Source organism: Peromyscus eremicus, chromosome 9 (genome assembly GCF_949786415.1).
Source record: "Peromyscus eremicus chromosome 9, PerEre_H2_v1, whole genome shotgun sequence".
Lineage (NCBI taxonomy): Eukaryota > Metazoa > Chordata > Mammalia > Rodentia > Cricetidae > Peromyscus > Peromyscus eremicus.
The window spans coordinates 64,360,635-64,388,277 of NC_081425.1; the positions used below are offsets into that span (position 1 = coordinate 64,360,635).

The 27,643-nt window shown below is 49.2% G+C and overlaps 1 protein-coding gene across 1 annotated transcript in view; it reads left to right on the forward strand.

The window, feature by feature from the left end:
* Lats2 (large tumor suppressor kinase 2) overlaps nt 1-27,643 on the forward strand; it is a 55,988-nt gene that overhangs the window by 21,278 nt on the left and 7,067 nt on the right. Inside the window, exons 3-6 of the mRNA XM_059273561.1 lie at nt 21,808-21,940; nt 23,802-25,099; nt 26,344-26,926; nt 27,409-27,591. Coding sequence (XP_059129544.1) covers nt 21,808-21,940; nt 23,802-25,099; nt 26,344-26,926; nt 27,409-27,591 — 2,197 coding nt within the window. The remainder of the gene's footprint in view (nt 1-21,807; nt 21,941-23,801; nt 25,100-26,343; nt 26,927-27,408; nt 27,592-27,643) is intronic.

A 27,643-nucleotide genomic window follows, 5' to 3' on the forward strand; every position in this document is an offset into this window, starting at 1 on the left:
GGGAGCTGTCCCCTCCCACTTAATACAACATCACATTCTCACGGAGGAAGATTGAGCCATCAGCCCAGCACCCAGAGACAGTTATTCTTACTTTTTGTTTTACAGAATTTCAGGAAGTCAAACAGCATAATGAAGCTCCATGTGTCCATCAACTAGGCTTTTAAACAGTATTCCCTCTGCTTGTTTCATCTGTGTCTGGGATTAAAACAACAACAACAGGGGCTGGAGAGATGGCTCAGAGGTTAAGAGCACTGACTGGTCTTCCAGAGGTCCTGAGTTCAATTCCCAGCGACCACATGATGGCTCACAACCATCTGTAATCGATCTGGTGCCCTCTTCTGGCATGTAGGTAGAACACTATACATAATAATAAAAACAACAAACTTCAGTTGAGGTATAGTATCTAGGTATTTTAGAACCAAATACTGACACGATGTCCCTCATAAACACTTAAGTATACTACTCTCTAAGTGACAGAGAATCAAGACTGTGGGCTGGGGAGATGGCTCCGTGGGGCTAATGCTGCTGTGCGGTGATGAAGACCTAAGCTTGGATGCCCAGGACCACATGAAAGCTGAAAGGTCAAGGTCAGCTTGGGCCACATCCTGAGGCCTGAACTAAAAACCGCCACTTTCTTTACCCAGGAAAACTTCAGCTGTGTTTGAGAGATTAAAAATGCTTATCCAAGCTGGGCATGGTGGAACATATCTGTAATCCCAGCCCTTTGAAGTCGGAGATCAGCCTGGGTTACAAAGTGAAGATCCTGTCTCAAAAATAAGAAAGGATCACTTGAGAGGCAGAGGCAAGTGAATTTCTGTGAACTCAAGGCTAGCCTGGTCTACATAGTGAGTTCCAGGCCAGCCAGTGCTACCAAAAAAAAAAAAAAAAGTATTTAAAAGTTCAACTAAAAATACAAAATAATTTTCAGATTGGAGAGATGGCTCAACTATTAAAGGCTAGGCTCACAACCAAAAGAATACAAAATAATTTCCTTTGTACGGTTCATGTTTTAAGACCTTACAGCTGTCACGGTAGTAAACAGTTACTTGCAGGCATGGCCTTTGATGCTCAGGATGTATGACAAGGGGACTGTGAGGTGACTCAATAGGGAAAAGTGCTTGTGGCCAAGCCTGGTGACCTGAACTTGATCCCCAGGACCCACATGGTAGAAGAAAACTGACTTCCGCAAGTTGTCCTCTGACCTCCACATGGGCGCACACACACACACACACACACACACAGGTTTTTTAAAACGTGGTGAGGTTGGGTTGACAGTTAAGCGTGTTCTCTTTGTCAGCATAGAGGAGATGGTCGACCTAGGATTCAGGCTCAAGTCCTTCCATCCCCAGCCCTTAAACCCCGTGCCAATTGCAAAATGGATGCATAGAAGAGATGAGGAAGAAAAGTTAGTCAGTGAGGGACTCTGAGAGTGCCCGTGTACGATGGCTTGTTGCCTTGGACCTCTGGGTAAAGAATATCAGGGTTAATGACCATGTCTCCCTGACCATAGGGCCTCAGAGGTGTTGTCAAGGCAGACTCTGGCTTCCCACCCACACTGGTACAGCCCAGGTGGCCTCCACTAAATATGCTCACCTTCTCTCCCTCCTCAGCACTTTATCTGCCTTGGGCATAGTTTCTCTTTGGTGTCAAAGCCCCGTCTGATCCCCACAGCTGGACAAGAGTAAATTCTGTGGTGTTGCACACTGACCTCAGCACCCACCCATGACAGTTACTATGGCTACGGTCCTGCCCCACGGCAGAGAGAAGGCGGTCTTCAGCCCTGTAACAAGTGTTTTGTTTTTAGTAAATGCTTACATTCTAGCTGAATTCTGAGTATTTTTACACTTGCCTCAGAGGATGCCTGGGTTTTAGAGGCCTTTTTGGTCTGTCTACCAATTTACATATCTGCTAAACAAAAAAAAAAAAACCCCACCCTTTCCAAGGCAAACCGAGTCCACATCTTCTGTGTGACTGAGCCATGAATGCAGTCCAGACAGCTGACACCGAGGTGGCCTAGCCGCTTTCAGTTTACAACTAGAACGAGAAGCTTGCCACTTCACCAAAGGGACAGCATTTTCCAAAGCCCCACTTTTTAAATTGATTTTTATTTTATGTGTGTGGTGTTCTGCCTGCGTGGGTGTGCAGTGCTCATGGAGGCCTGGAGGGCATCAGATCCCTTGGAACTCAAGTTACAGATGGTTGTGAGTCACCATGTGGGTGCTGGGAATCAATCCAGGTCCTCCGGGAGAGCCGTCTTAACCACTCAACCATCTCATCTTGTTTTGTTTTGATACAAAGTCTATTAAGTAGCCCAGGTTGGCCTTGAACTAGGATTGCACCGGGATCTTGGGCATTAGGCTGGTGTTCTATCACTGAGCTACATCCTCAGCACTGAGCAGCTGTAACATTCTGTTATTTAGTGAATAACATGATGAAAGACCAGGCCATTTTTTTCCAGTTAGCATATTCATTATACAAAACAGTAGGTTCCATAGTGGGGTTTTTGTTTGTTTGGTTGGTTGGTTTTTGTTTTTTGAGACAAGGTTTCCACTTTGAAACAGACCTGGCTGTCCTGGAACTCACTCTGTAGACTAGGCTGGCCTTGAACTCACAGAGATCTGCCTGCCCCTGTCTCCCGAGTGCTAGGATTAAAGGTGAGCGCCACCACCACCTGGCCCATGGTGACATTTTTGTATATATGTATCATACACTTTGATCATACCCTCCATTATCCTTTGTCTCTCCTCCTTCTGATGCCCCAAGTTCTCCTTCTACTTACATGTCTTAATTCATATTTTTAAAATTGTTAGTATATGATCTGTATTATATATGTATGTATATGTGTCTCTACAGTGAGTATGTGCACATGTGTAGTGTTTGTGAATGTAGGCAGTATGGGCATGCATGTGTGTAGAGGTCACAGTCTTTATTTTCCTTTTGGGCACATACACCAGATGCATACAAATAACGGGGCTTCTCCTGTGTCTTCCTCCCATCTCCCAAGTAGCAGCACTGAGATCACAGATGTACATGCTGCTACAGCTTTGCAAGGTTCCAGGAACCCAGACTCGGGTCCTCACACTTGTACCTCAAGCATCCTCTCAACCCTTTACATTCACATATGATTAAGACTAGATTCTGCAAATGGAGAGAACATGACATCTTTCTGAACTTGGCTAATTTTGCTGCATGAGATGATCTCAAATTGCATCCACATCTTTTTTTAAACAAATGTGACTTTGTTCTTCTGTATGGCCTAATAAAACTCCTCTGTGTTTACCTTTGTCTCTTCTTATTTATTGATGGGCAGTGAGGCTGGATCATAGCTTGGCTATGATGAATAGCGCCTCAGTGAGCACAGATATGCTTGTTGTATGTGACCTAGGTTCCTGCGGGGAAACCCGGGAATGATAGGGCTGGATCACAGAGCACTTCTGTTTCCAGCTTTCCTGTGGAATTTCCACACTTACGCCCACAGGTGCTGTACCAGGTTCCATGCAGCAGCTCTGCTCTCTTTCCCATAGGAGCTGCACCAGGTTCCATGCAGCAGCTCTGCTCTCTTTCCCATAGGAGCTGCACCAGGTTCCATGCAGCAGCTCTGCTCTCTTTCCCATAGGACCTGCACCAGGTTCCATGCAGCAGCTCTGCTCTATTTCCCATAGGAGCTGCACCAGGTTCCATGCAGCAGCTCTGCTCTTTCCCACAGGCGCTGCACCAGGTTCCATGCAGCAGCTCTGCTCTCTCTCCCATAGGAGCTGCACCAGGTTCCATGCAGCAGCTCTGCTCTCTCTTCACATCCTCACCAGCATTTGTAATTTCTTGTCCTCACGATCCCCATTCTGACTGGAGTAAGTGGACTAGAGTAGCATTTGCATTTTTGATGATTACTGATGGTGAACCTTTTAATATGTCTCTACCATTTGTACTTCAGAAAACTTTCAGGCACTCACTCCTGTTTTGATTGATTTGGTTTTGCAGATGTTTAGGTGTTTTGTTTTGTTTTAGTTTTTTATGGATTCTAGAAACTAAGTTTTCCTGTTCAGTGTATAGCTAGCAAAGCTGTTTTTCCCACACTATCAGCTGTCTCTTTACTCTGATACTTCCTTTGCTGTGCAGAAACCTTTTAATTCCACATAATCTCATTCATTAATTGTTTCTTGGCCTATTGGAGCCTTGTTCAGAAAAGCCGTGCCCGTGTCTATGTCTTAAACTGTTTTATCCTAGCAATTCTGAACTCTTAGCTCTTCCATTAAGGTCTTTGATCCTTTTTTTTTTTTTTTTTTAACAGAGCAAAGGGTAGGGGTCTAGTTTCATTCTTCTGCATATAGATATTCAGTTTCTCAGCTGTCTTTTCTCCAGTATATGTTTGAGACATGTTTTGTGTGTGTATGTGTGTGTGTGTAATTTTTCAAAACAGGGTTTCTCTGTGTAACAGTCTTGGAACTCACTCTGTAGACCAGGCTGGCCTTGAACTCACTGAGATCCACCTGCCTCTGCCTCTTGAATGCTGGGATTAAAGGGATGCACCACCATGCCTGGCTCAATTATTTATTTATTTGAGATAGGTCCTCACTATGTAGACCAGGCTAGCCTCTAACTCACAGAGATCTGCTTGCCTGTACCTCTTAATGCTGGGATTAAAAGCGTGTGCCACTGCCCCACCAAGTTTTGGGATATTCTTGATCAAGGCTGGTTGAATCCATTGATCCCAAACTCTGAAATCTGAAGGGCCAGTTGACAACTGCGCTGTCCAGTTTGAACCTAGAATGCCATGGTGCGCATTACTAGTCACTGACAGAGCTCCGGTTCTCATGAGGGGACCTGAGGAGCCCTCTTGGAGCGTATGGCCTGGCCTCCTCCACCAGGCAGCATGTGTTGTCCGGACCTCTTTCTAAAACCAGCTTCATTGTCTTAAAGATCTTAGACCAGTGTGGGCTCTTGGAGGTAGAGGATGATGCTACTGCTACTTGTACATTTCTGAGGAAGGAGCTTTAGTTTGGCTGAATGGATGAATTTAGCCCCTCAGCAAACAAACATTCTCTCCTTTTCTTCTCTCTGGCTTTGTAGCATATTGTTCTGCCTTTCCTTGGCACTATTATGCCTGTTTCCTTTTTCTTTCTCTTTTCTTGAGACAGGGTTTCTCTGTGTAGTTTTGGTGCCTTTCCTGGAACTCACTCTGTAGACCAGGCTGGCCTCGAACTCACAGAGATCCGCCTGGCTCTGCCTCCCGAGTGCGGGGATTAAAGGTGTGCGCCACCACCGCCCAGCTTGATGCCTATTTTCGTTGCTCAGATTGGACTTTAATGGAAAGCATGCCGACTGTGCAATCAGGCTTTTCCAGAAAGTGAATTTGACTGTTTGTTTGCCGGGCAGACAGTCCTAGGCATTCTGACAGACAGTTGAGGCTGGGACCTGGGAGCACTGCATGCACACCTTAGTCTTCCCTGGCTGCACACTGCGAGCATTGCTGGGAAGCCTCCCTACTGGCTTCCTGGCAGAGACGATCAGGCACATAGTCTCTGGTCCAGAGCACTTCCTTCCTGTCAGCTCCATGAGCTTGTGCTTGGTGCTTAGGTAACATTCAGCTAAGGCAACCGTGGTAGCAGCAGGCCATTAGGGGTTGGTTTAACCCAATGGCATGATGCTTTCAGTGGCTAGAATGTTCCAGTACTGGACTTTGTTTCATATAAATGGCTGGCTACAGAGAATCACTGGGATCCTGACTAAATGCCCTCCTGCTATCATGTAGCTGTGGGAAAACAGAAAGGAAAGCCACTGGATCTTGGAAGTGCCCATCTGTGATGGTTTGAATGAGAAGGCCCCATAGGCTCATCTGTTTGAATGTTTGGTCCATAGATGTTGGAATGCTGTCTGTGTGTGGTAGTTTAAATGAGCAATTTCTCCCGTAGGCTCATGTCCTTGGTCCTCAGTTACTGTCTGGGGAGGTCATGGGACTTTTAAGACATGGGTCCTTGCTAGATGGAGGAAATGCTTCACTGGGAGCAGGCCTGGAGAGTTTATGTTTGCCCCGTTTCCAGTTTGCTCTCTGCTGCTTCTCCCACCGTGAGGGAGTCTCCCTCTGCACTATAGAGCAGAGTAAGCTCTCGCTTCTGTAAGTCACTTTTGGTCGTGGTGTTTATCACAGCGACAGGAGCAACAAGGCAAAAAAAGTCACACAAGCGAGTAAATAGACCATTCCAATAGAAACACAAGAGGCGTCCTTAAACGGCAAGGGCCAGGGACATTAACAGATGAAGCCTTCCTGGGCATGGTGCCCCAGGTACCCAGGTACTTCTTGTGACCCAGGCATAACTTCTCTTCCCTTATTTGGATCCCTTTTTGTTGTTGTTTTGTTTTGTTTTTCTGTTTTGTTTTGTTTTTTTTTTTTTTTTTTGAAACAGGATTTCTCTGTGTCCTGGAACTCACTTTGTAGACCAAGCTGGCCTTGAACTCAGAGATCCATCTGCCTCTGCTTCTGCCTCCTGAGTGCTGGGATTAAAGGCCTGCTCCACCACTGGCTTTTGGGTCTTGCTTACAAAAAGTTGGTCTCTTTGCACAGACTTTGGAATGAATAAACAGTGTTTGTTCACTTTTAATAGACATAATTAGCATTTCCTCAAGCACATTAATTACTGCCTAGGTGGGTTGGGGTAAACACACACCCAGGTGCTTCTGGTCATCCAGCAGCTCTCCTTGCAGCTCCTGATGATCTGACCAGCTAAGCAGACAAGAACTTACAAGGGGCAGAAGCTAGCCCAGCACGAGAATGGAGTGCCATGTGCAGAGAGAGTGTCTGCTAGCAGAGCTGTGTCCTCAACTTCCCAGAAAAAGAGCTTCATAGTGTTTGATTATTAATAGGTGTGTTTGCTTTTTTGAGACAAGGTTCAAGTTCTGTAGTCCAGGCTAGCCCTCCTGCCCCTTTATTGCTGGTTTTATAGGTGTGAGGTACCATACCCAGTTTGATTAGTGGCTTTGTGTGCAAGAAATGTAGCTGAATACAAGGCTCTACCACTGAGCTATAACCTCAGCCCAAGATACAGCTGAGACCACAAAGTCACTGAAAAAGATGGCCCTCTGGAACTGGTTGTTTTCTGATGAAGCCAACACTTAGCGCAGCCCCCGCCCCGTCTGCCCCCACCTCCCATCCATATTTCTGGGTAGTGTTATGCATTTTTTGTTTTGGCTATTTTGTTTGTTTGAGACAGGGTTTCCCTGCATGGCCCAGGCATGATTGAGCCCTGAGTCATTGTTCCTTAGCCCCCTGAGTGCTGGGACTGTGTGTTGTGTTACCGTGCCTGGCTCTTGCCACTTGGAAGTGTGGCTTGTAGTGTTCATTTTTCCAAGGATGCTGGCGGGGTTGACAGCTTATTGCAACACCTGGCCCTTCATGGACATGCCTCATCCCATGGGCCCTCGTCCTCCTGTTTTCTCTGTAAGTTTTGGAGGGCTTAGACACTGCCCGATGACTGTCTGCAAAACTGTAGTAGGGTGGGGGAGGGTCCTAAAATAATGGTAAAGTCGGGACCAGCAGTAGATCGGAAGTCTCCTGGAAGAGTTGGGCACTTAGTGAACAATAGTAAATACAGCGCTCTGTCCTGGAATTTTTAGCTCTGTTTTGTTTGAGCTTTGAACTTGACAGCCACCAGCTAGCTAGCCCCTGGATTTTTCCAGACTCAGGAAAAAAAGCACAATAGGTGTTAAAATTCCTGGAACATGGCAGAGGCTCCTAGCAGCAGCAGAGTGTGGACCACCCTGCTGTGACTTCTCACAGGGAGTCACTAGCTGTCCAGAAGAGCCAGCTCAGAAAATGCCGTCCACTTGGAGATCCGTAGTGTGAGCTTTGGTCCCGACGGCCCCTCTTCAACGTGGGTGGAGTGGAGTGGAACGATCCGTCGATAAAGTGCTTGCTGAGCACGCGTGAGGACCCTGTGTAAAAGCCAGGCACGGCGGTGTGCACTTGCGATCCCAGGCACGGCGGTGTGCACTTGTGATCCCAGGCACGGCAGTGTGCACTTGCGATCCCAGGCACGGCGGTGTGCACTTGCAGTCCCAGGCACGGCGGTGTGCACTTGCAGTCCCAGGCACGGCGGTGTGCACCTGCGATCCCAGGCACGGCGGTGTGCACCTGCGATCCCAGGCACGGCGGTGTGCACTTGTGATCCCAGGCATGGCGGTGTGCACTTGTGATCCCAGGCATGGCGGTGTGCACTTGTGATCCCAGGCACGGCGGTGCGCACCTGTGATCCCTGGCACGGGGGTGCGCACTTGCGATCCCAGGCACGGGGGTGCGCACTTGTGATCCCAGCCACCGAGAAGGAGAACCAGGATTCCTGGCCAGCCAGTCTAGCTGAACTAGTCAGCTCCAGGCCCGTAAAAATAAGCTGGACAGCAACAGGGGAAGACAGCCAGTGTCACTCCCTGTCCTCTACACACAGTCACACACACACTCTCTCACACACACACACACACACGCAACAAAACAAACAAAACTCCACAAAAACAAAGCCCCACAATGCCCTGTTAGAAGTGACCCCTCAGTGGGGTCCAGTGCAGCAGAGGACAGAACGCAGATTTCATGCGTGTCTAAGGCCAGTAGGGCATGCAGGGACTCGGATTCCGACTGAGCCGGAGCTGACATACGGACTGGGGCTTGGGAAGTGGAGCAGGTGCTTCACAAAGCAGCTCAGAGTGGGACGAGGCAGAGAGCCCCCGGTTCTGGCCGGCTTGCTGCTTCAGCAGTGTTCATTTCTGTGTGTATGCTTCACACAGCCACTTCGTGAGAGAGCCACCGTGGTTACGCTGACATTTTTCAGTGCTGTAATTTTTTATTTCACAAAAGTAGAATTTTTTGTTTGTTTGTTTGTTTGTTTTTTCGAGACAGGGTTTCTCTGTGTAGTTTTGCACTGTTCCTGTATCTCACTCTGTAGACCAGGCTGGCCTCGAATTCACAGAGACCCACCTGCCTCTGCCTCCCGAGTGCTGGGATTAAAGGCCTGTGGCACCGCTGCCCGGCCAAGAGTAGAATTATTTTGTATGCAATGTCTGTTCTAGCTTTGTGTTGGAAAGTTTTCTGGAAGTCCAGTGATTTGTGGTGTTCTTATTTGGGATTCTGTTTCCGTCTGTCTTTTGTCTTCTCCAACTTTTTCTATTTTTCATTTTTTTGACCGTTCACTGAACCTGAGCTTACTGGTTCAGTTAGTAAACTCCTGGGATCTGCTTCTCTCCACACCCTTACCCCTGTGAATGTGGGTGCTGGAAATCCGAACTCAGAGCCTCAGGCTTGCAGAGCAAGCCATCTCCCCATACCCCGTACCTGGAAGGCTGCCTCTGGCTGTGGACTGGCTGTGCAGCGGATCACCATCTATGTTTCCTTGCTGATGACATCCTTGTTTACTTAACATTAGCTGTAAATAGTTGTCACTCAATTTTATTCCTTATCACATTAAAAAAAGAAAACAAGAACAGTGTATTCTGTTAAAAAGATTCTGGACTGTCGCTTATCAGAGACGTTTGGGATGGACTATTTTTTATCCATAAGCCAAACTCAAGAGTTCTTTTAAGTAGCTGTTTTGAATTGCATTTACGATAAGCGTAAGTCCTTAGACATAATTTGTGAGAAGAAAAAAAGTCATGTAGCGAGAAGCTGGAACCAGCTTGACAGAGCAGTTCCTGCACAGTTCCTTGGAAGAGGGGGACAGAGGAGCAGGCCCATGGGTAGAGTCCCCCATGATTCTGAGTCGGGCCACAGCACCTGCCTACCTCTTGGGGCTGACCCTGGAGTGGTGAGCTGAGCAGAGCCACATTGTGAAGGCTGGCACTCCCCGCTCCTTCCCACTTGTAGCTGAGCATTGCGTGCTGGCCTGGGACACGGGCCACAAGCTGACGGGACAAGGAGCAGCGCTGTGGACAGTAGGAGCATGGAACCCACAGCCGAGGTTTCTACTGTCACTGCAGGTGGTGACTGGTGATGTGTGATGTTGCCAGTGTTTATGAAAGCAGTAGGAGTAATACAGCATCTTTTCATGTGTGTTTCAGAAACTCTCTCTGTGTGTGTGTGTGTGTGTGTGTGTGTGTGTGTGTGTGTGTGTGTGTGTGTGTGAATGCACGACAACCTGTGCGTGTGGAGCCAGAGGACAACTCAGTCATTCCTCAGGTGCCGTCCACTTTGTTGTTGAGTCTCCTCACTGTCCTGAAACTTGCCGGGGCCAGGCTGGCCGGCCAGTGAGCCCAGGGATCAATTGTCTGTTTTCCCCTGGGCTGGAATTACAAGGCCATGTGTCTGCACCTTGCTTTCCTTGAAGGTGTAGTGGGATCCAGTTCAGGTCCTTCTGTGGCAAGGCAGGAGCTTTCCTGGTTGAAATATCTCCCCAGCCCTGCTTCAGAGCTATTTGTTTTATGTTTATGATGTTTTGCCTGCATGTGTGTGCCTTTTGCCTGCAGAGGTCAGAAGAGGGCATCGGATTCCCTGGAACTGAGTTACAGATAATTGTGAGCTTCCAAATGGGTGCTGGGAATCAAACCTAGGTCCTCTGCAAGAGCAGCCAGTGCTCTTAACCACTGAGCCATCTTTCTTTCCCATTTCAGAGACTTTTCAAACAAGTGCTCTGTGGCATGTGCCCAGGGCTGTGCCCTTCTTGTGTGCCTACTTCCCAAAGCTGCCTTCGTCCTCCAGGCTCTTCACCCAGCTTGTACTCTGGCTTGTTCTTCCAGAGGCAAACTCGGATTTATACAGCAGGACTTTGCGATCTGCGTTCTTCATTGGTTACAGTTTATGCGTGTTGATGGATGGCGCCGACTCAGTTTAGCTGGTGAACTGTGTGTGGGGACACGTGCTCCACTGCCCTTTCCACTGTCGTGGTGGTGGACGTTGATGAGGTCGTCTGGTTTTCACTGCAGACAGACGCTGAACACAGTCTGCTGCCTGTCTCTGCTTGTGTGGGACAGTCACCAAGAGGGGTGGACATGGCACCGGGGCCGTGCAGTTTTGAGTGTTTTTAACTCTGGCCTGTGTTTGGCACAGGTCTCCTTTCTTCGGGGTCTGCAGGTCCCTAGCCTGACTGCTCTCTGGCATCCTGAACGTAGTGGGCGTGAGGCTTCGTTTGTGTTTCATGGAGTGAAGTTCCGTGTTTACTGACATTCAATTTCTTTGACTATTTGGGTTTGGGTTTTTCTGTTAAGGTGGAGCCAGGGTCTTGCCCTTGCTAGGACAGGCACTCAGCCACTGAACTCCAGCCCCTGTTTAGGTTTTGAAAATTTGGGGTAACCTAAATTTCTGTTCCAGGGCCATAGTACTCTGATTCTGGCTCCAGAATAAATATATCCTACTCCCTTTGAGGTGAGAGCTGTGTTTCCACACCCTCAACTAAAACAAACAAGCCTACTGCTCTCTGGAGAGCTACCCGAGAGGGCAGAGGTGAGCAGCTGGACTGACAGACAGGTGCAACATCACACAGGGCAGTGGTCTCACCACCTATCCAGCCGCCACGGCCAGTCTCCACCCTGAGCTGCAGATCCAGACTTTCCCTGTCTTCGGAAAGGACTACTCATACTGAGAGTCGGTCTCTTGGTTTTGAAGGATAAATGTCCACAATTTAGAGTAAGGAGAATTAGGACCATGCTCAGTTCTTGGTTCTAAGCATGTCTTGGTCTTGAGTCATTCTGAGGAGTTCTGCCGCCCAGTGAGACCCAGTGTCTGGAACAGCTGGAGCTAGGCAAAGAGGTTTGTTGGGACTGGCAAGACCCTCCTGGACCTCCCACAGGAGAACCCTCTGGATCTGCAGCTCAGGGTGGAGACTGGCCGTGGCGGCTGGATAGGTGGTGAGACCACTGCCCTGTGTGATGTTGCACCTGTCTGTCAGTCCAGCTGCTCACCTCTGCCCTCTCGGGTAGCTCTCCAGAGAGCAGTAGGCTTGTTTGTTTTAGTTGAGGGTGTGGAAACACAGCTCTCACCTCAAAGGGAGTAGGATATATTTATTCTGGAGCCAGAATCAGAGTACTATGGCCCTGGAACAGAAATTTAGGTTACCCCAAATACATGTTCCAGCTTGGTAATGGTGTCATGAAGTTTTATATTAACAGAATATAGAAAGTCATAAACCAAGGCACCTCAAAGTTCGCCGGTGGAAACATCAGGTAGGCAGAGCAGGAGGATCTCAGCCATTGGCCTTGGATGCCATCAGATGGCATTCTTAGCCTTTGGGTTGGTGGAAGTTAGGGGTCTGTTTGTACGTCCAAAGGGATTTATCATAGTCACAAGGATGTTAGGTCAGACACAGGTGGACAAGGAATGGCAGGCAGCCAAGGGGAGTTAAACATAGTGCACGGTATGGCAGAGGTGGCCAGTGACTTTTAAGTGGATGGGTCAGGAGAGGGGACAGGTAAGGGAGGGTCCTGAGTTCCAGCAGCAGCAGAGACTTGTTTGTGTGTATGCCATGGCGCAGGGGGTGTGCTAATGGCACCTTTTGCCTTTATTTTCTGAATGTATAAATAATACAGGACTCTCAAGAGAGTCTCATCTGATGTCACTGCATAAGATCCCTGTCCCTGTCCTTTCTCCAGTCCTGAAAGCTTTCAGTGTGCCTCAGATGAAGAACTAGAGGCACTAATTCAAATATTGGTGGCAGTTGCCATGGAGGAAGCTGTAGGCAGAGCTACGCATGATTGATCCTCCTCATTATTTTATAGGCAGGTACTTTTTATCTTGGTTCCCACACATGCATCACATCCATTTCAGGCCCCTTTAATTGTAATTTTTGTATTTTGTGTTTGTATGCATGAGTTCGAGCTTGTGTCATGATGTGCATGTGGCGGTCAGGACAACTCTTGGGAGTTGGTCTGTCCTGATGCCTTGTGGGATCTGGGGACTGAACTCTGGTCGTTAGGTCTGTGCACTAACATATCTATGTGTGGAGCCATCTCACTGGCCCAGGCCCATTATTTAAAAAGCCACTTTATCTGTGTCTTCCCACCTCTCTGACCATACATGAGGGCTGGCTGGCTGGCTGGATTTGTCTGTACAGGCCGAGTGGCCTGGCATGCTTGTTCCCTGCCCAGAATACATCTTTCTAAGAGGACCCTCAGTGTCCAGGTCACTCTTCTTGATAGGTGTGCCCGGAGGGTTCACTGGCAGCAACAGAGTCAGAGAAGAGACTGACTAGTGTAGTTAGTTACAGTCTTGAACAAAACTATAGAAGCTGTTGCAGAGATTCCATGCATTCGATAAACAATGGGAAGGCTGAGATGGGAGAATCACTTCAGCCCAGAGGTTCAAGACCAGCCTGGGCCGTATAACTCCCACAGGCCTAATCTAATGCAAGTAACAAACCCTACTGATGTGTTCTCACTTTAGAATCATACTGCAGTGTTTTGAAGAGACAGACGAACCTAACTAGGGCCGACAGCCCGGCTCAGTGGTAGAATCCCTGCCTAGTTTGTGCAAGGCTGTGGTTCCCGTCCCTACCACTGTCCTTCAGAACCCGCTGTCCAGGTCATCTTTTAGGTGGTAGTTTGAGGCCCACCTCCTCGCCTCCTGGCTCCTGTCTGGCTACGTCCCCGTCTGACACAGTAGGCTCCCCACGGGTGCTGCCTGCCTGCCTGCTGTTGGGTTGTCTCTTGTGGTAGGAAAGCATGGGCGTCTGCCTACCCAGCAGGTGGTTTCTAGAACGTTCCTCGGCTCTCCTTTCTATGGATCTGTCTTCCCTCCGCCTGGGATGTACCTCTCCAGTGCCGGCTGCACAAGGGTTCCTGGTGGGTTCTGTCCCTCAGTGATGGTTCTGGCCTGCCTCCATGTGGATTCTTTCCTTTCCTTTTCTTTTTTTAAGAGGTTATTTCCACTGAAAGTAAGGTGCATGGTTGGTCTCCCTGTGGATGTTGTATATTTGCTTTTGGGTTTTTTTTGGCTGGAGAGGGGTGGGTGGGCGAGGATTTGTTTTGGTGAGTCATAGAGGACTGGGTGTCCTCCTTAGAAGTAGGGATGTCTTGATTAGAAGGATTGGGAAGGAGGTCAGTCCTGCTGGGGGAGGCTGTCATGTAGTCTCAGGAGTTGATGTCACCTGGCATTGTTAGAGCCGAGGACTTCCTGCCTGCAGCTGGCGGAGGAGCTGCCTGTGCATTGGCCCACGTTCGTCCCCGAGTGGACCGCATGCTGTGTAGAACGTGATGGTGGTTCGTTAAATGCTGCACCCGTGACTGGGTTGGACCGGTGGAGGTCGGTTCTCCCTCCTCGCCTGAGTGGTTTTGTTGGTGCCGTTCCATCTTCTGTTGTTTTCACTTTTTAGAGATGGAAGTGCATTTTTTTTTCACAAAAAGATTGGACATTAGTAGTAGAGTTTGACATACCTTTAGAAAAAGAATGAAGATAGAACAGTGACTTTGAGGTAAGTGTTAACTCGGTTAGATACTTTAGAACCCCTAAAGACACAGACCATCCACCCTTGAGCACTGTTTACTGGAGGAGTGTAGACTGGAATACACTGAAATGACAACTTAGAGTTTCTGACTTCACTAATTGCATCAGCAGTCAGCATTGTGTTATTATTGTCTCGTTCCATGGTAACAATCTGTTAATAGTATCAGTTCTTTTTAAGAAAATATTTTAATCTTTTGGGTTGTCTGTGTGTTTGTTTGGAGACAGAGTCTTACTATGCAGCTCTGGCTGTCCTGGAACTCTCTCTGTAGACCAGGCTAGCCTCAAACTCACAGAGATCCACCTACCTCTGCCTCCAGAGTGTGGGATTAAAGATGAAAATACTTTAACCTGAAGAGCAGGTTTGAGTTTATCCAGGTAAAAACTTAGGAGATGAAATCGTTCGAATTTTAAGATCAGCAGGTGGATGTATTTCCAGATGACACACGGAGAAAGTGGTGGTTGTCAGTAGTCAGCGCCACGCAGTAAACCATCCTACGGCTCAGAAGCACAGTGAGCGGTGATTTATCCTTGCTCGTGACTCTAGATTGACTTGGCCTCGCTGGGCAGCCTGCTGTCTGCTGTCTGCTGACCTTCTATGTCGCTCCGTCCCAACTGCCCAGCTGGGGCTGGCCGTGCACAATAGCTTCACTCATGGGTCAGAGCTGCCGCAGGCCGGCTGGGTCAGCTGGTGTCCGGTTATATGGACCCAAGAAGAGGAAACGGAAGCAGCCAGGCTTCGTGAGGGTGAAGCCCAGAACTGGCAAAGAACTGCTTCATGCCAGTCTATTGTTTGGAGCAAATAGAAGAGCCTCAGCTTGTGCAGACAGAGCGGGGGCGGGGAGGACTTCCTGGTGCTCACTGGTCACTAACATAGCCAGGGACACCAGAATAGAAATATGGACTCACAGTCCCTGGAGTACGGATGTAGCTGTGTAAAAGCTAGCAGGGGTTGTGGATGAGTTTCCGTCGACTAAAACCCTAGGTTCTTGTATCTGTGGTGGCAGAGATTTTCTTTATTTTTCCCAAACATCTCTCAGTCGTGGAGTTCATAGAGTTGGAAGGAACTTGGTGGCTACTTGTCTCACACTCTTCAGATTCAGTTTTAATCTGGAGAATTTTTGTGATCTGCCCATCCATAGTTAGGAAATAAAACAGCATAGGCAGTTTTTGTTACAGTGAGATTTGATGTAAGTAAATGTTCTTATCTTTAACTAAAAATGCTATTACTTCAAAATGAAAGCAAATTAAGCCAGATTTATTTTCCTCGTGTTCTAATTAAGCTTTGTTCACAAGCCCCCTTGGTTGTTACCAGGAAACAGTGAGTGTTCCCACCCTTGTTCACATTGGTATCCTGCAAGTATCTGCTATAGAATTGTGATTGTGGGGGCTTCTCCACACATGCGCTGTGTGTACTCTGAGAGTACAATAATAATCAGCTTCTCCACTACTAGAAATTCAGGCTCTTTCTAACTCCTCCCCCACGGCTCTGAATCTAGACTTTGACAGACAGCATTATGGAGATAGGCCTTTTTTCTGTTTTGTTTTGTTTTTCGAGACAGGGTTTCTCTGTGTAGCTTTGGTGCCTGTCCTGGATCTTGCTCTGTAGACCAGGCTGGCCTCGAACTCAAAGAGATCCGCCTGCCTCTGCCTCTCGAGTGCTGGGATTAAAGGCGTGCGCCACCACTGCCCGGCTAGGAGATAGGCTTTTTAAATATGGCTCATTTAAATTAGCCTCAAAGTAAATTTTGATATGTCAATGTTATTAATATATCAAATATTAATAATATTTAAATTGTTTCGGGGGTGGGGTGGGGTGTGCATGTATGGAAATAGCCTGCTTGTGCTGGTTTTCTCCTTCCACTAATTCAGGCCGTCAGTCTTGGTGGCCTGCACCTTCTCCTCTTGAAACGTCTCACTAGAATAATAATTTTTTAGTCTTTATTATTTTACATGCATGCATGTTTTGCCTGTATGTCTGTCTGTACACATGTGTGCTTGGTGTCGGAAGAGGGCGATGGGTCCCCTGGAACTGGAGTTCCCAGTGTTTGTGAGCCACTATGTGGGTGCTGCAAATCACACTGGGTCCCCTCCAGGAGCAGCAGGTGCTCTTAAGTGCTGAGCCTTTGCTCTAGCTCAAAATTTTTTATTCTTAAAATGTTTTTGCTTGTAAGTGGCTTTATGGTTTCTACAACCTTCAAAACCATGGCTATGAATCTATACCAGTCCTTTAATAATTACTAATCTTATTTTGGTGTTGTCAAGCTAGAAGATACTGTCTTATTAGTGTTTTTTTGATCATTGACAAGGCTGACAATTTTTTCATGTTGGTTTAGATTTAGAACAAATTTCTTCCTCATTCCCTACATATCAGTTACCTTTGAAAATATATTTTCCTCAGCAGTGTTTAGCAAACAGCCCCAGGGCTAAAGAAAATGGTGAGACCAGGCATGGTGGAGCACACCTGTAGTTCCAACACTCGGGAGGCAGAGGCAGGTGGATCTCTGTGAGTTCAAGGTCAGCCTGGCCTACAGAGCTTGTTCCAGGATAGCCAGAGCTGTTACACAGAGAAACCCTGTCTCAAAAAAAAAAAAAATAAAAAAAATAACAACAAAAAAGAAGATGGTAAGATGCATGAGCTGCAGCTTCCCCAGAAGGCTTGCTGTCTGGGCTGACACGCTCCGTGTGCTGCACAGGTGTGAGGTAGTAACTCCTTTTCCTTTCATGTCCACCCACTGAAGCTGCCAAGACTGCTTCCATTTTCTTCCCTGTGATTCTGGCTTCTCCGGAGCATGTTCTCAGAGCCCATGCTGAGCCTTCTAGGCTCTCTCCAGAAAGCACAAAGGCAGGGGAGATGGGTGGGCACCCTGAGTTTCACATGGGTCCCCCTGGGGCTGTGTTTCTGGTTAGGGCTGACAACCTTCAGTGGGATACTCTGAAACACTGGGTTCCTCTGTGCTTCCAGAAGGTTCCCGGACGCCACTTAGAGAAAGGCAGAGTCAGCCTGAGAAGGACAGTGGGTGGAGCAGGAGGCCTCAGCCACTGCTTGAGCATCTCTGGCATCCCTCCACTCCACCCCAGCCTGGGCAGCCACACGCTTTTCCCCTTCTTTCTCTGTTCTCTCCAATAAGTGGAATCCTTCGGGCTTTGAAACAACAGTCACTATGGCCTGAAGACCTAGCCACTCTTCTCCCAACCTTGGACGAAAATCACAGGATCTGTGAGAGACCCAGAAACAGGCAGATGCAGACAGAGACAAGGCCTGGAAGACCCAGCAAGGCCAGAGCACTCCATTTCTCGTTTCTCAGCCAAACCTCATTGTTGGAATGTTAAAGCATGGGATATGGCTTTGCTAACGTTTGAAAAATGCTTCCTCACCAGGAAGGGGTGGGAGAGGATCTGCAAAGGAAATTCCTTCCTTCATACATAATAAATTGTCACTGAATTTAAATAACTTGCAGTCACAAGGGATGCTAGTAACACCATTACACTGTATAGCAACTGTCAGGCCAGCTTCTGCCTGCCCGTGAGCTGGGTGAACCTGCAAGAACAGATTTGTTCCTCCAGCAGTCCCACAGGCCTCACTGGTGGTGGGGAAGCGAACCACAGAGAGAGAGAGAGTGAGATCACTGGCATTTCCAGTATGATGGGAGCCTCCCAGCTGGTTGGTTCCTGACATGTGGGTAGCCAGGCTGACGAGGCAGGGCTTCCCAGCCTGAGGTGTGCTTGGACAGGGAGGACAGGGAGTGATGCTGCACTGTTCAGAACAGCTCTGAAGCTGGGTAGATGCCCTCACGTGAGAGACAGTCCTGAGAGTCTGGCAGGAGAACATGAGTCGTGAAGCAGCTGAGCCTGCTGCCTAGGGATGGTGGCCTGACCAGGGACTCGGCCTGACTGGGGCTGCAGGGCAAGGGAGTGAAGAAACAATAGCCAGCCAGACACAGAACAACAGAAAAGCTGGCATGGGGAAGTCTGGGCTCTCAGATGGAGAAGCTGTAGTGTGTCTATTGTATGCAGTTGAACAGAGGCAGAATTGTTGCATACGGTTGAGCAAGGAGATGTGGTTATTTCGTGCAGATAAACAAGGAGGCAGGGTTTATGGTGTTCAGCTGGACCAAGGGAGCAGATTTAGTGGAGTAGTCTTCAGGCAGTAATCATGGAAGGTGGGGGAGGAATCTATGGTGGACATTCTCTGTACACATTGTCACCATTCACATATGGACCAAGAGGGAAGGCTTTGCCATTTCCATGAACCTAACCTGGGCTTGAGGTGACCTAGACAAAACCAGAGATAGGTATTAAGGCCTGGTAGAAGGAGCTCAACACATTGTCTTATGTAATTATGGTTAAAAGAATAAAATATGAAGTATTAGAGGTATTTGATTCCAAATGCACTTAAAATCGACAAACGTCATCTTTATCTTTTCCACCAGAGACAAATGAGAAGTATAGCAGCTGATGTGGAAGTGGCCCTGGAACCTGGGGACACCAGTCACCTCCCTCAATCCCTAGAGCAGCCCTAGGTAGCCTCGTTTCCCAGATGAGGAAACAGATGCTCGGAGTAGGTAGAAGACTTGTGAAGGATGCAGGGTTGCTTGGCAGGAAAGAGCGGTACCTGCACGTGTGTGTGTGTGTGTGTGTGTGTGTGTGTGTGTGTGTGTACACACGTGTGTGCACATATGCATTGAGGAGCTTGCCTCTGTATCTGAGCTCAGTACTGTTTTTTGGAGTGGTCATAGACGGTTCTAGATCAGGACTCGGAACACTGGCTCAGTGCTCTGAGAAAGGAAGGGGAAACGCCAGGTTCCTCTGCTGGAGTTGAGCCTGACTCAGTCCTCTGGAGACCTCCTGCCACACCCCATCATAACTTCATATGTATTGTCCTTGCACGCTGAGACCTGTGCTCCTGGTGGACTTAGGAACAGATTCTGGGCTTCCTTTCGCTCGGGGTGGAGCTCAGTGGTGGAGCTTTGCCGGCATATGTGAGGCACCACAGAACAAAACCAAAGCCCGTCATCATTTGGAATATGTACAGGAGCCTATTTGAGAGCTGCTGTAGAAACTACAGACTTGATAACCCTGTGGTGATGGACAGGTAGCGCAAAGGGCAGGACTGTAGGTTTTATTTATAAACACGCTGGCTCATGAGTGTCACTTGGGTTCATGATTTAAAACATGCCTGCCACTCCAAGTCTTCACCTAAGGCTTCACTAGACTCCTCCCGGCCAAGTCACAGATCTTGAAGTCTTGGGAGCTTGGCTTCATATCCAGGTGACAAGCCCTTTTCTCCTGCTGTCGATTCCCTGGCTGTTGGGAAATCCTGGAAGTAAGGAGCTTAGGCAGATAACGTACCCTGGAAGAGACAGAGTCGTTCACACAAAGCCGCTGAACTCTTAGTGCCAAAGACCTGTGGTTAGGGGCAGCTCCACTTGGCACATTTTTAGTGGGAACAAAAGACTCCAAGTGGTGTGCTGAGATGCAGTCTTATAGCAGCTTCCAAGTCCTTGAGAGTTGTGTAGACATGACCTCATCACATAGCTTAGCCATGAAGTAGGGAAGGTGAGGTGTCATCACCGGCTCCAGGTGAGGTGAGCTCTGCTGCCTTCTCCCCTGGCAATTCCAGATGATGAACATTGGCTCTTCCGTCAAGCAAATTACTGCCTCATTGAATTCCCACCACCATTTCCCAGCCTGCGTCTTCAGCTCTTACTGCTGCCCCCCATTTCTGGGTAGCGGCCCCTCAGACCTCCATCGGGGCTCGCCCCTGCTTCCTTTGGCCCTCTGTCTTGTTGAGTCCCAGATCTGGCCAGTGACTTTACAGGGAGTCCACCCCCTCCCTTTTTTTTGTCCCACCACTCAGCTGTCACACAGCCAGGAACAGAGAACATGATTTAATGTTGGATGATCACATGGTGAGTAGTAAGCGCTTGGTTTGTTCTAGGCACTGTGTGAAGTGGGTGGATGAAGCTGTATAATGTGGAGATTTAGACCCTGCCGGATTTCTCTTTTTTTTCCCCCCTAAGACAGTTTCTCTGTGTAATCTTGGCTGTCCTGGAATGTGCATTGTAGAGCAGGCTAGCCTCAAACATACAGAGATATGCCTACCTAGCGTGCCCCCATACCCAGCTGATTCCTCCCAGTCCTAAGGAAGCAGGCCGGGATAAATGATGAGGTGTCATCACGCCTGGCCAGGAACAGTGAGGACCGTGCTCTCTCTCCACAATATTTCTCTGCTCCACAGCTGGACTGCCTACTGCTGAACATCTCTGTGTGTCCCCTGTGTCCCCTCACCCAATCCTGCCCCTTTTCGGTGCCTTCTTCCCACATTTCTCTTTTACAGTGCTTGGTACCCTCCCCCAAAGCCCCCAAAGCCTCTGTTGCTGCCTCTGCCTGCTGAGCCGTCTTCCCAGTCCTAAAGACGGGGCCTCAGCTGCCCTGGCCCTGCCCCTTCTGCTTCCTTCATCTCTGCCCTAGAGTGCCTGAAGTCTGCACCCCCAGAACCCCCCAGCTTCATCTTCACACTATGTATGTCCCTGTTTGAAAGTTCCCTTGGTGTTGTAAATAAGCAAAACCAGGCATGGCCCCACCCTAGATGGGGGTTCCCTGTCACATGACATGCTCCTGGGTGTTGCCACCACCATCCTAGCATGCCCCACCCACAGCTGCTTCTCTGTCTCACCCATTGTCCCTGGGTAACTTTCTCCGCTTAGACTTTCCACCTTCTCCAAATACATCTGTCCTTGAAAGGGCATGTCCTATGCCATGTCTTACCTTTGGGTAGAAGGGAGCCATCTCTTTAACTCAGGGATACTTCACCTGCCCTTTCCTGCTGTGTGTTCATTCTACAAACACTTTTAAGGGACATGTCCTGTGCGAACAGAGCTGTAGGGGCTTCACGGAGACTGCTATACTCCCTAACTGCTGTAGATGGCAGAGGACATTGTCAACAGGAGGCATTCAGTAAGCATCTCATAAATGGCTTCAGCAGTTTCTCCCTGCTCCCATCCAGTGCATTTCCACTGATTCCAGAGTTAGCATAGAGCTGAGGAGCTGGGATCAAGGCCAGTTTCCTACTGCCATACTACTTCATTCTGGACCCACCAGTGGTCACTGAAGTTCTTAAAAGAGCCTGAGTCTCTTTCCGACCCACCATCAGAGACCCTGCACATTCTTGACACAAGTCCTTAGGGTGCACGGTGTGTGGTATGTGCAGATGGTTGCAACTGCTTGTGTGTGCTCCAGGTCATCTGTAGCACCTGGCGGGCCCCAACAGCCACCGAGAGGAGTCACCAGTGACTTTGTTGTAGTAAAGATGGCGGCGGCAGCGATGATGATGATGATGATGATGATGATGACGACGACAACGACGACGACATCGATGATATCCCTTGCTTTCTTCCTAGGAGATGGCTGGCAGAGCTCTCAAGCAGACAGGCAGTAGGAGTATTGAAGCAGCCTTGGAGTACATCAGTAAGATGGGCTACCTGGACCCCAGGAATGAGCAGATTGTGCGAGTCATCAAGCAGACCTCCCCAGGTGAGCCCCACACAGAGCCAGGCCTGCCCCTGAGAGTTGATCCTGGGGTGGTGGGGTGAACCACAGGTAGTCAGTCGATCCTGGAATTTAACCTAGCTGCCTACCTGACCCTCTGACACCTCTCCATGGCAGCCAGTGTTACTGTCTAGAGGGTTTATGTGTCTGTTGAATTTTTCCATCTTTAAAGGGGGAAGAAAAGAGTTCAACTTTTTTTTTTTTTTTGGTTTTTCGAGACAGGGTTTCTCCGTGTAGCTTTGCGCCTTTCCTGGAACTCACTTGGTCAACTTTTTAAAACCTTTTATTGGGGCTGGTCCATGAAAAGGGAGACTTACCAATTCCAAAAACTTTTTTTCACATTTGATAGCTGGTAGCTGGCTCTCAAGGTCTGCAGCTGTGAGCAGTGTTTAAGCCCTGGAAGGGACAGGGGATGCCCACTCTCTTTCCCCGGCTGTCAGGATGGTCCTCTCCAGAGACAGAGAAATGAGTTAGCTGAGTACTTGATCCTTGTCGGCTCTGGAAGGGACGGGGGATGCCCACTCTGTTTCCCCGGCTGTCAGGATGGTCCTCTCCTAGGTGGAGTAGATAGCCTGTGGTTCCTGGGTAAAATAAAGGATGTATGTAATCCCCTGCTTGGTGGCAGACCTGGGGTAAAGCCTTCCCGTGGTGAATGAGGACATTTCAAGGGCTTTCAAAGTGTTTGTGTTGTGGTTTCTTGAGAAAAGAAATTTCTCTCACCAGCTCTGACTGGCCATTGTTCTTGGATTCTTGGCATTCTGGGGTCTGTCCTGGAGAGCAGTGCTGCAGGGAAACAGGGCCCAGCTCTGTAACAGCCGCCTTCCTGCTTGGTTGTGGTGTGTTGTGCTAGCATTTGCTCAATCAGGTACACAAAGCCACCCATCACCTAACTCCTGTTCAATGCCAAGGCTGCTGGGTTACTTCTGTCAGGTATGTTAGGGGATGGTGTGGGGCTTATCCCTAGAGTGAGTAAGACACAGCCTTTGGATGTCAGGGTCCTCTGTCAGATCAGAGGAATCCAAGTAGGGAAGTGAAAGGGGCCTTTGCCCTTTCCAGGCATCCACTTTAAATGAGGAAAGATTTTCAAAATGGAGAAGCCAGGAATAAGGAATCAGCCATCCACGTGTCTGGGTGTTTGCAGAGAGGGACTCTTTGTGGGTTGTTGTTAAGGAGTTTTTAGAAGATTTTTATTTTTAATGGGGTGTGTGCGCGCATGCACATGCACTCAATTGCAATTTTGTGCAGGAGCAGAATCCCCAAAAGCTGGAATTACAGGCAGTTGGGAGCCACCTGGTGTGGGTGCTGGGAACCCAACTCGGGTCCTCTGCACTCTTTGCTTACTGAGCCGTTTCTCACCTCCTCTTGATGGTTTTGTTCTTAGTGAGTGTCGGGTGTATATTACCTTGTTTGTCCTTAATAAAGACGGAAACCCAGCAAATCTTTAATTTGGAAAATAGGTGAAAGGAAAATGAGTATTTGGACAGTGGGTACAGTTCTGCCCTTTGGAAACCATGACAGTACGTAAACTTGGCTCCCCCAAATAACAACAAAGTTGGCTGTCCAGGTAGTCCCTAGCATGTCTGGAGACTGACCCTGGGTGCTGTGTCCTCTTAGGGCACCGTACCCGGACCCATGACCTTCCATATGCTCTTTGGCCTTTAGCCCCATCATCGCAGCATTAGAGAGACCAGTTTCTGCTGGGGCAGGACCCACCCTGTCAGGACTCTCAGTAGAAGACCTTACCCATTTGCCCAACCCCAAAGATAAGGCTAGTGTGAGGACCAGCAAGTAGCAGCCCACGGGTCCCATGTGCTCTCAGGCTGACTTCTCACTCTTTCCTCTGTAGGAAAGGGCCTGGTGCCCACCCCGGTGACTCGGAGGCCCAGTTTCGAGGGCCCGGGGGAAGCATTCCCATCCTACCACCAGCTGGGTGGTGCAAACTATGAGGGCCCCGCTGCGCTGGAGGAGATGCCACGGCAGTATTTAGACTTCCTCTTCCCTGGGGTCAGCACTCACGGCACCCCTGGTCACCAACACCCTCCCAAAGGCTACAGCGCAGCGGTGGAGGCAGGGGCGCACTTTCCGGGCACACACTATGGTCGTCCTCACCTGCTAGCGGAGCAGCCAGGATACGGGGTGCAGCGCAGCCCCTCCTTCCAGAGCAAGACAACACCAGACGCCTACTCCGGCCTGGCCAAAGCCCAGGGCGGCCCTCCTGCCAGCCTCGCCTTCCCTGCCCATGCTGGGCTGTACACTACTGCACACCACAAGCCGGCCGCGGTGGCGCCTGGGGCCCACCCACTGCATGTGTTGGGTGCCCGGGGCCCCACGTTCTCTGGCGACAGCCCCCCACAGGCAGTGCTAGCGCCATCCAGGAACAGCCTCAACGCCGACTTGTATGAGCTGGGCTCCCCAGTGTCCTGGGCAGCAGCACCACTGGCACGGCGCGACTCGATGCAGAAGCAGGGTCTAGAGGCCACCCGGCAGCACGTGGCCTTCCGGGCCGCCCCCAGCAGGACAAACTCCTTCAGCAGCCCACAGCCCGAGCCCTCGCTGCCCGCCCCCAACACGGTCACCGCAGTGACAGCTGCTCACATCCTGCACCCTGTGAAGAGCGTGCGTGTGCTGCGGCCCGAGCCCCAGACAGCCGTGGGGCCCTCACACCCTGCCTGGGTGCCTGCGCCCACAGCACCTGCCACCGAGGGCCTGGAGACCAAGGAGGGCAGCACAGGCCAGCACCCGCTGGACGTGGACTACGGTGGCTCTGAGCGCAGGTGCCCGCCGCCGCCTTACCCGAAGCACCTGCTGCTGCCCAGCAAGGCCGAGCAGTACAACCTGGACCTGGACAGCCTGTGTACTGGTGTGGAGCAGAGTCTGCGTGGGGGCGCCGCCGAGCAGGAACGGAGCGACAAGAGCCACAAGGGTGCCAAGGGAGACAAAGCTGGCAGGGACAAGAAGCAGATACAGACCTCCCCGGTGCCGGTCCGCAAGAACAGCAAGGATGAGGAGAAGAGAGAGTCACGCATCAAGAGCTACTCCCCATACGCCTTCAAGTTCTTCATGGAACAACACGTGGAGAATGTCATCAAAACCTACCAGCAGAAGGTCAGCCGGAGGCTGCAGCTGGAGCAGGAAATGGCCAAAGTAATTTCTCACTTCCTTACTCTGTTCCCAGCTTCCCTGTCCACGGTAGCAGCACCTTCATCACACGCCCTCCTCATAGACCTGGGCCTGAGCCAGGCGCTGGGAGAAGCCACAGTGTGTGGTCTCCCCTTGCGTCCCTCCTGAGGACCCTAACAAGTACATCAGCAAAGTGATCAGTGTGGTGTGGCCTTACTTTTGAAGAAAGCACAAGGATTGCCTGCTAATTAACATTTTAAAAGAACGTTTAAAAAGTTTTCTAAATTAGAAGAGTAATGCAATATTGGTGGTCCATTGATCCAGAGTAATAAATAGTGCTTTTAGTTTGCTTCTTTGAGACGGCATGTTCGTCTGTAGCCCTCATAGAACTGGGTCACCCAGTCCTGCCCCAGCTTCAGATGCCAGGGTTGTAAGTGTGTTCCACAGTGCCCAGCCCAGGAGATAGTGTGTGTGTGTGTGTGTGTGTGTGTGTGTGTGTGTTGTTAGATTTATTTTCTTTTCATGTGTATGAGTGTTTTGCCTGCATGTATATTTGCTTGTGTCTGTGAAGGCCGGAAGAGGGCTTTGGATCCCCTGGAACTGGAGTTACAGACAGTGGTGAGCCACCATGTAGGTGCTGGGGACTGAACCTGGGTCCTCTGGAAGAGTGGCCGGTCCTCCTAACCACAGAGCCATCTCTCCCCCTCCAATACAATAGTGTTTTAAACATTCTGTAATTGATACTGTAAAGTACTAGAGAAGGTAATTTTTAATGACATTATTTTAAATTTAATTATGATAGTAAATTACATTGCACAAGCCAGTCATTTCAAATTCTAAAACTTAAGTTTGTGTTTTCATTTCCTGTTGGTCCAGATTTATTGCTTGTTTTCTGTTTTCTCATTTTCTTTGAACTACTGAAATACTAGATTACGAATTCCAGGAATGTTTTCCACAGATTTTATTTATTTATTTATTTATTTATTTTAGTGGTAGTAGTAGTGGCTTTCCCTGGCTTTTAGAACCTAAAATCACCTAGAGAAAGAATTTTCTTTGGATTCCGTATTTGCATATATGTGTACGGATGTTCACGCAGAGATAGATGTCCACATCCACAGACAAAGATCAAGGCTGGCTGGTACCTCGCCTGTAGTCTGGTAGACGTAGTCTTTCTGAAGAGCCCTCGCTGTTCCAAGGTGTTCCCGCCCCACACACTTGGCTCCCGTGGGGTCCCTATAACATGACTCTGTGATTCTCCTTGTGTGCAGGCTGGACTCTGTGAGGCTGAGCAGGAGCAGATGAGGAAAATCCTCTACCAGAAGGAGTCCAACTACAACAGACTGAAGAGGGCCAAAATGGACAAGTCCATGTTTGTGAAAATCAAAACTCTGGGCATCGGTGCCTTTGGAGAAGTGTGCCTTGCCTGTAAGGTGGACACTCACGCGCTATATGCCATGAAGACTCTGAGGAAGAAAGACGTCCTGAACCGCAACCAGGTGGCCCACGTCAAGGCTGAGAGGGACATCTTGGCTGAGGCAGACAATGAGTGGGTGGTCAAACTCTACTACTCCTTCCAGGACAAGGACAGCCTGTACTTTGTGATGGACTACATCCCCGGTGGGGATATGATGAGCCTGCTGATCCGGATGGAAGTCTTCCCTGAGCACCTGGCCCGATTCTACATTGCAGAGTTGACTCTGGCCATTGAGAGTGTCCACAAGATGGGCTTCATCCACAGGGACATCAAGCCCGACAACATCTTGATCGACCTGGATGGTCACATTAAGCTGACAGATTTTGGCCTCTGCACCGGATTCAGGTGGACTCACAATTCCAAGTACTACCAGAAAGGTACTACTTCAGGCCTTCTGTGTCAACCCCCACACACACACCCCATGGGGACAGCCTCGCCAGGTGCCACATAGTCCTTATGGCACCTGCTCATTTCTAAATGATCTGTTGGTGGGTTACTGTGATTTGTGTGGTATGCTTCCCTCCTAAAGGAGTGCTATGATATGTGGAAGGTATTTTCTTTGTTAGCAGACTTTCTTACGATAATTTTTTGACCACTAAAGGCTTTTATAAAGAACTTCCACACTGCCCTATTAAAAGAAACCTCGAAAAATAAGTCTCAAGGCTCCTGGAGTAGTTGTTCAGTGAAAGAGATCTGACTGGCATGCACAAGGCCCTGGGTTTGTCAGTGGAAGAAATTTGTGCTGGCATGAACTGACCAGAATTACTGTTTTAAGCTGTGGATTTGCTGCAATGTTGAGTATCAAAACTGATGTTCTTTTCTGCTCTTTTCTGTCACTGCACCTTTTCCCTCGGTAAAGGGAACCACATCAGACAGGACAGCATGGAGCCTGGTGACCTCTGGGATGATGTTTCCAACTGTCGCTGTGGAGACAGATTAAAGACCCTGGAGCAGAGAGCACAGAAGCAGCACCAGCGATGCCTGGCGCACTCTCTGGTCGGAACACCAAATTACATCGCACCTGAGGTGCTTCTCCGCAAAGGTATGCCAGCCTGCTGCCCTCCTCAGCCCCCTGCCTGATCGTGGAAGAGCTT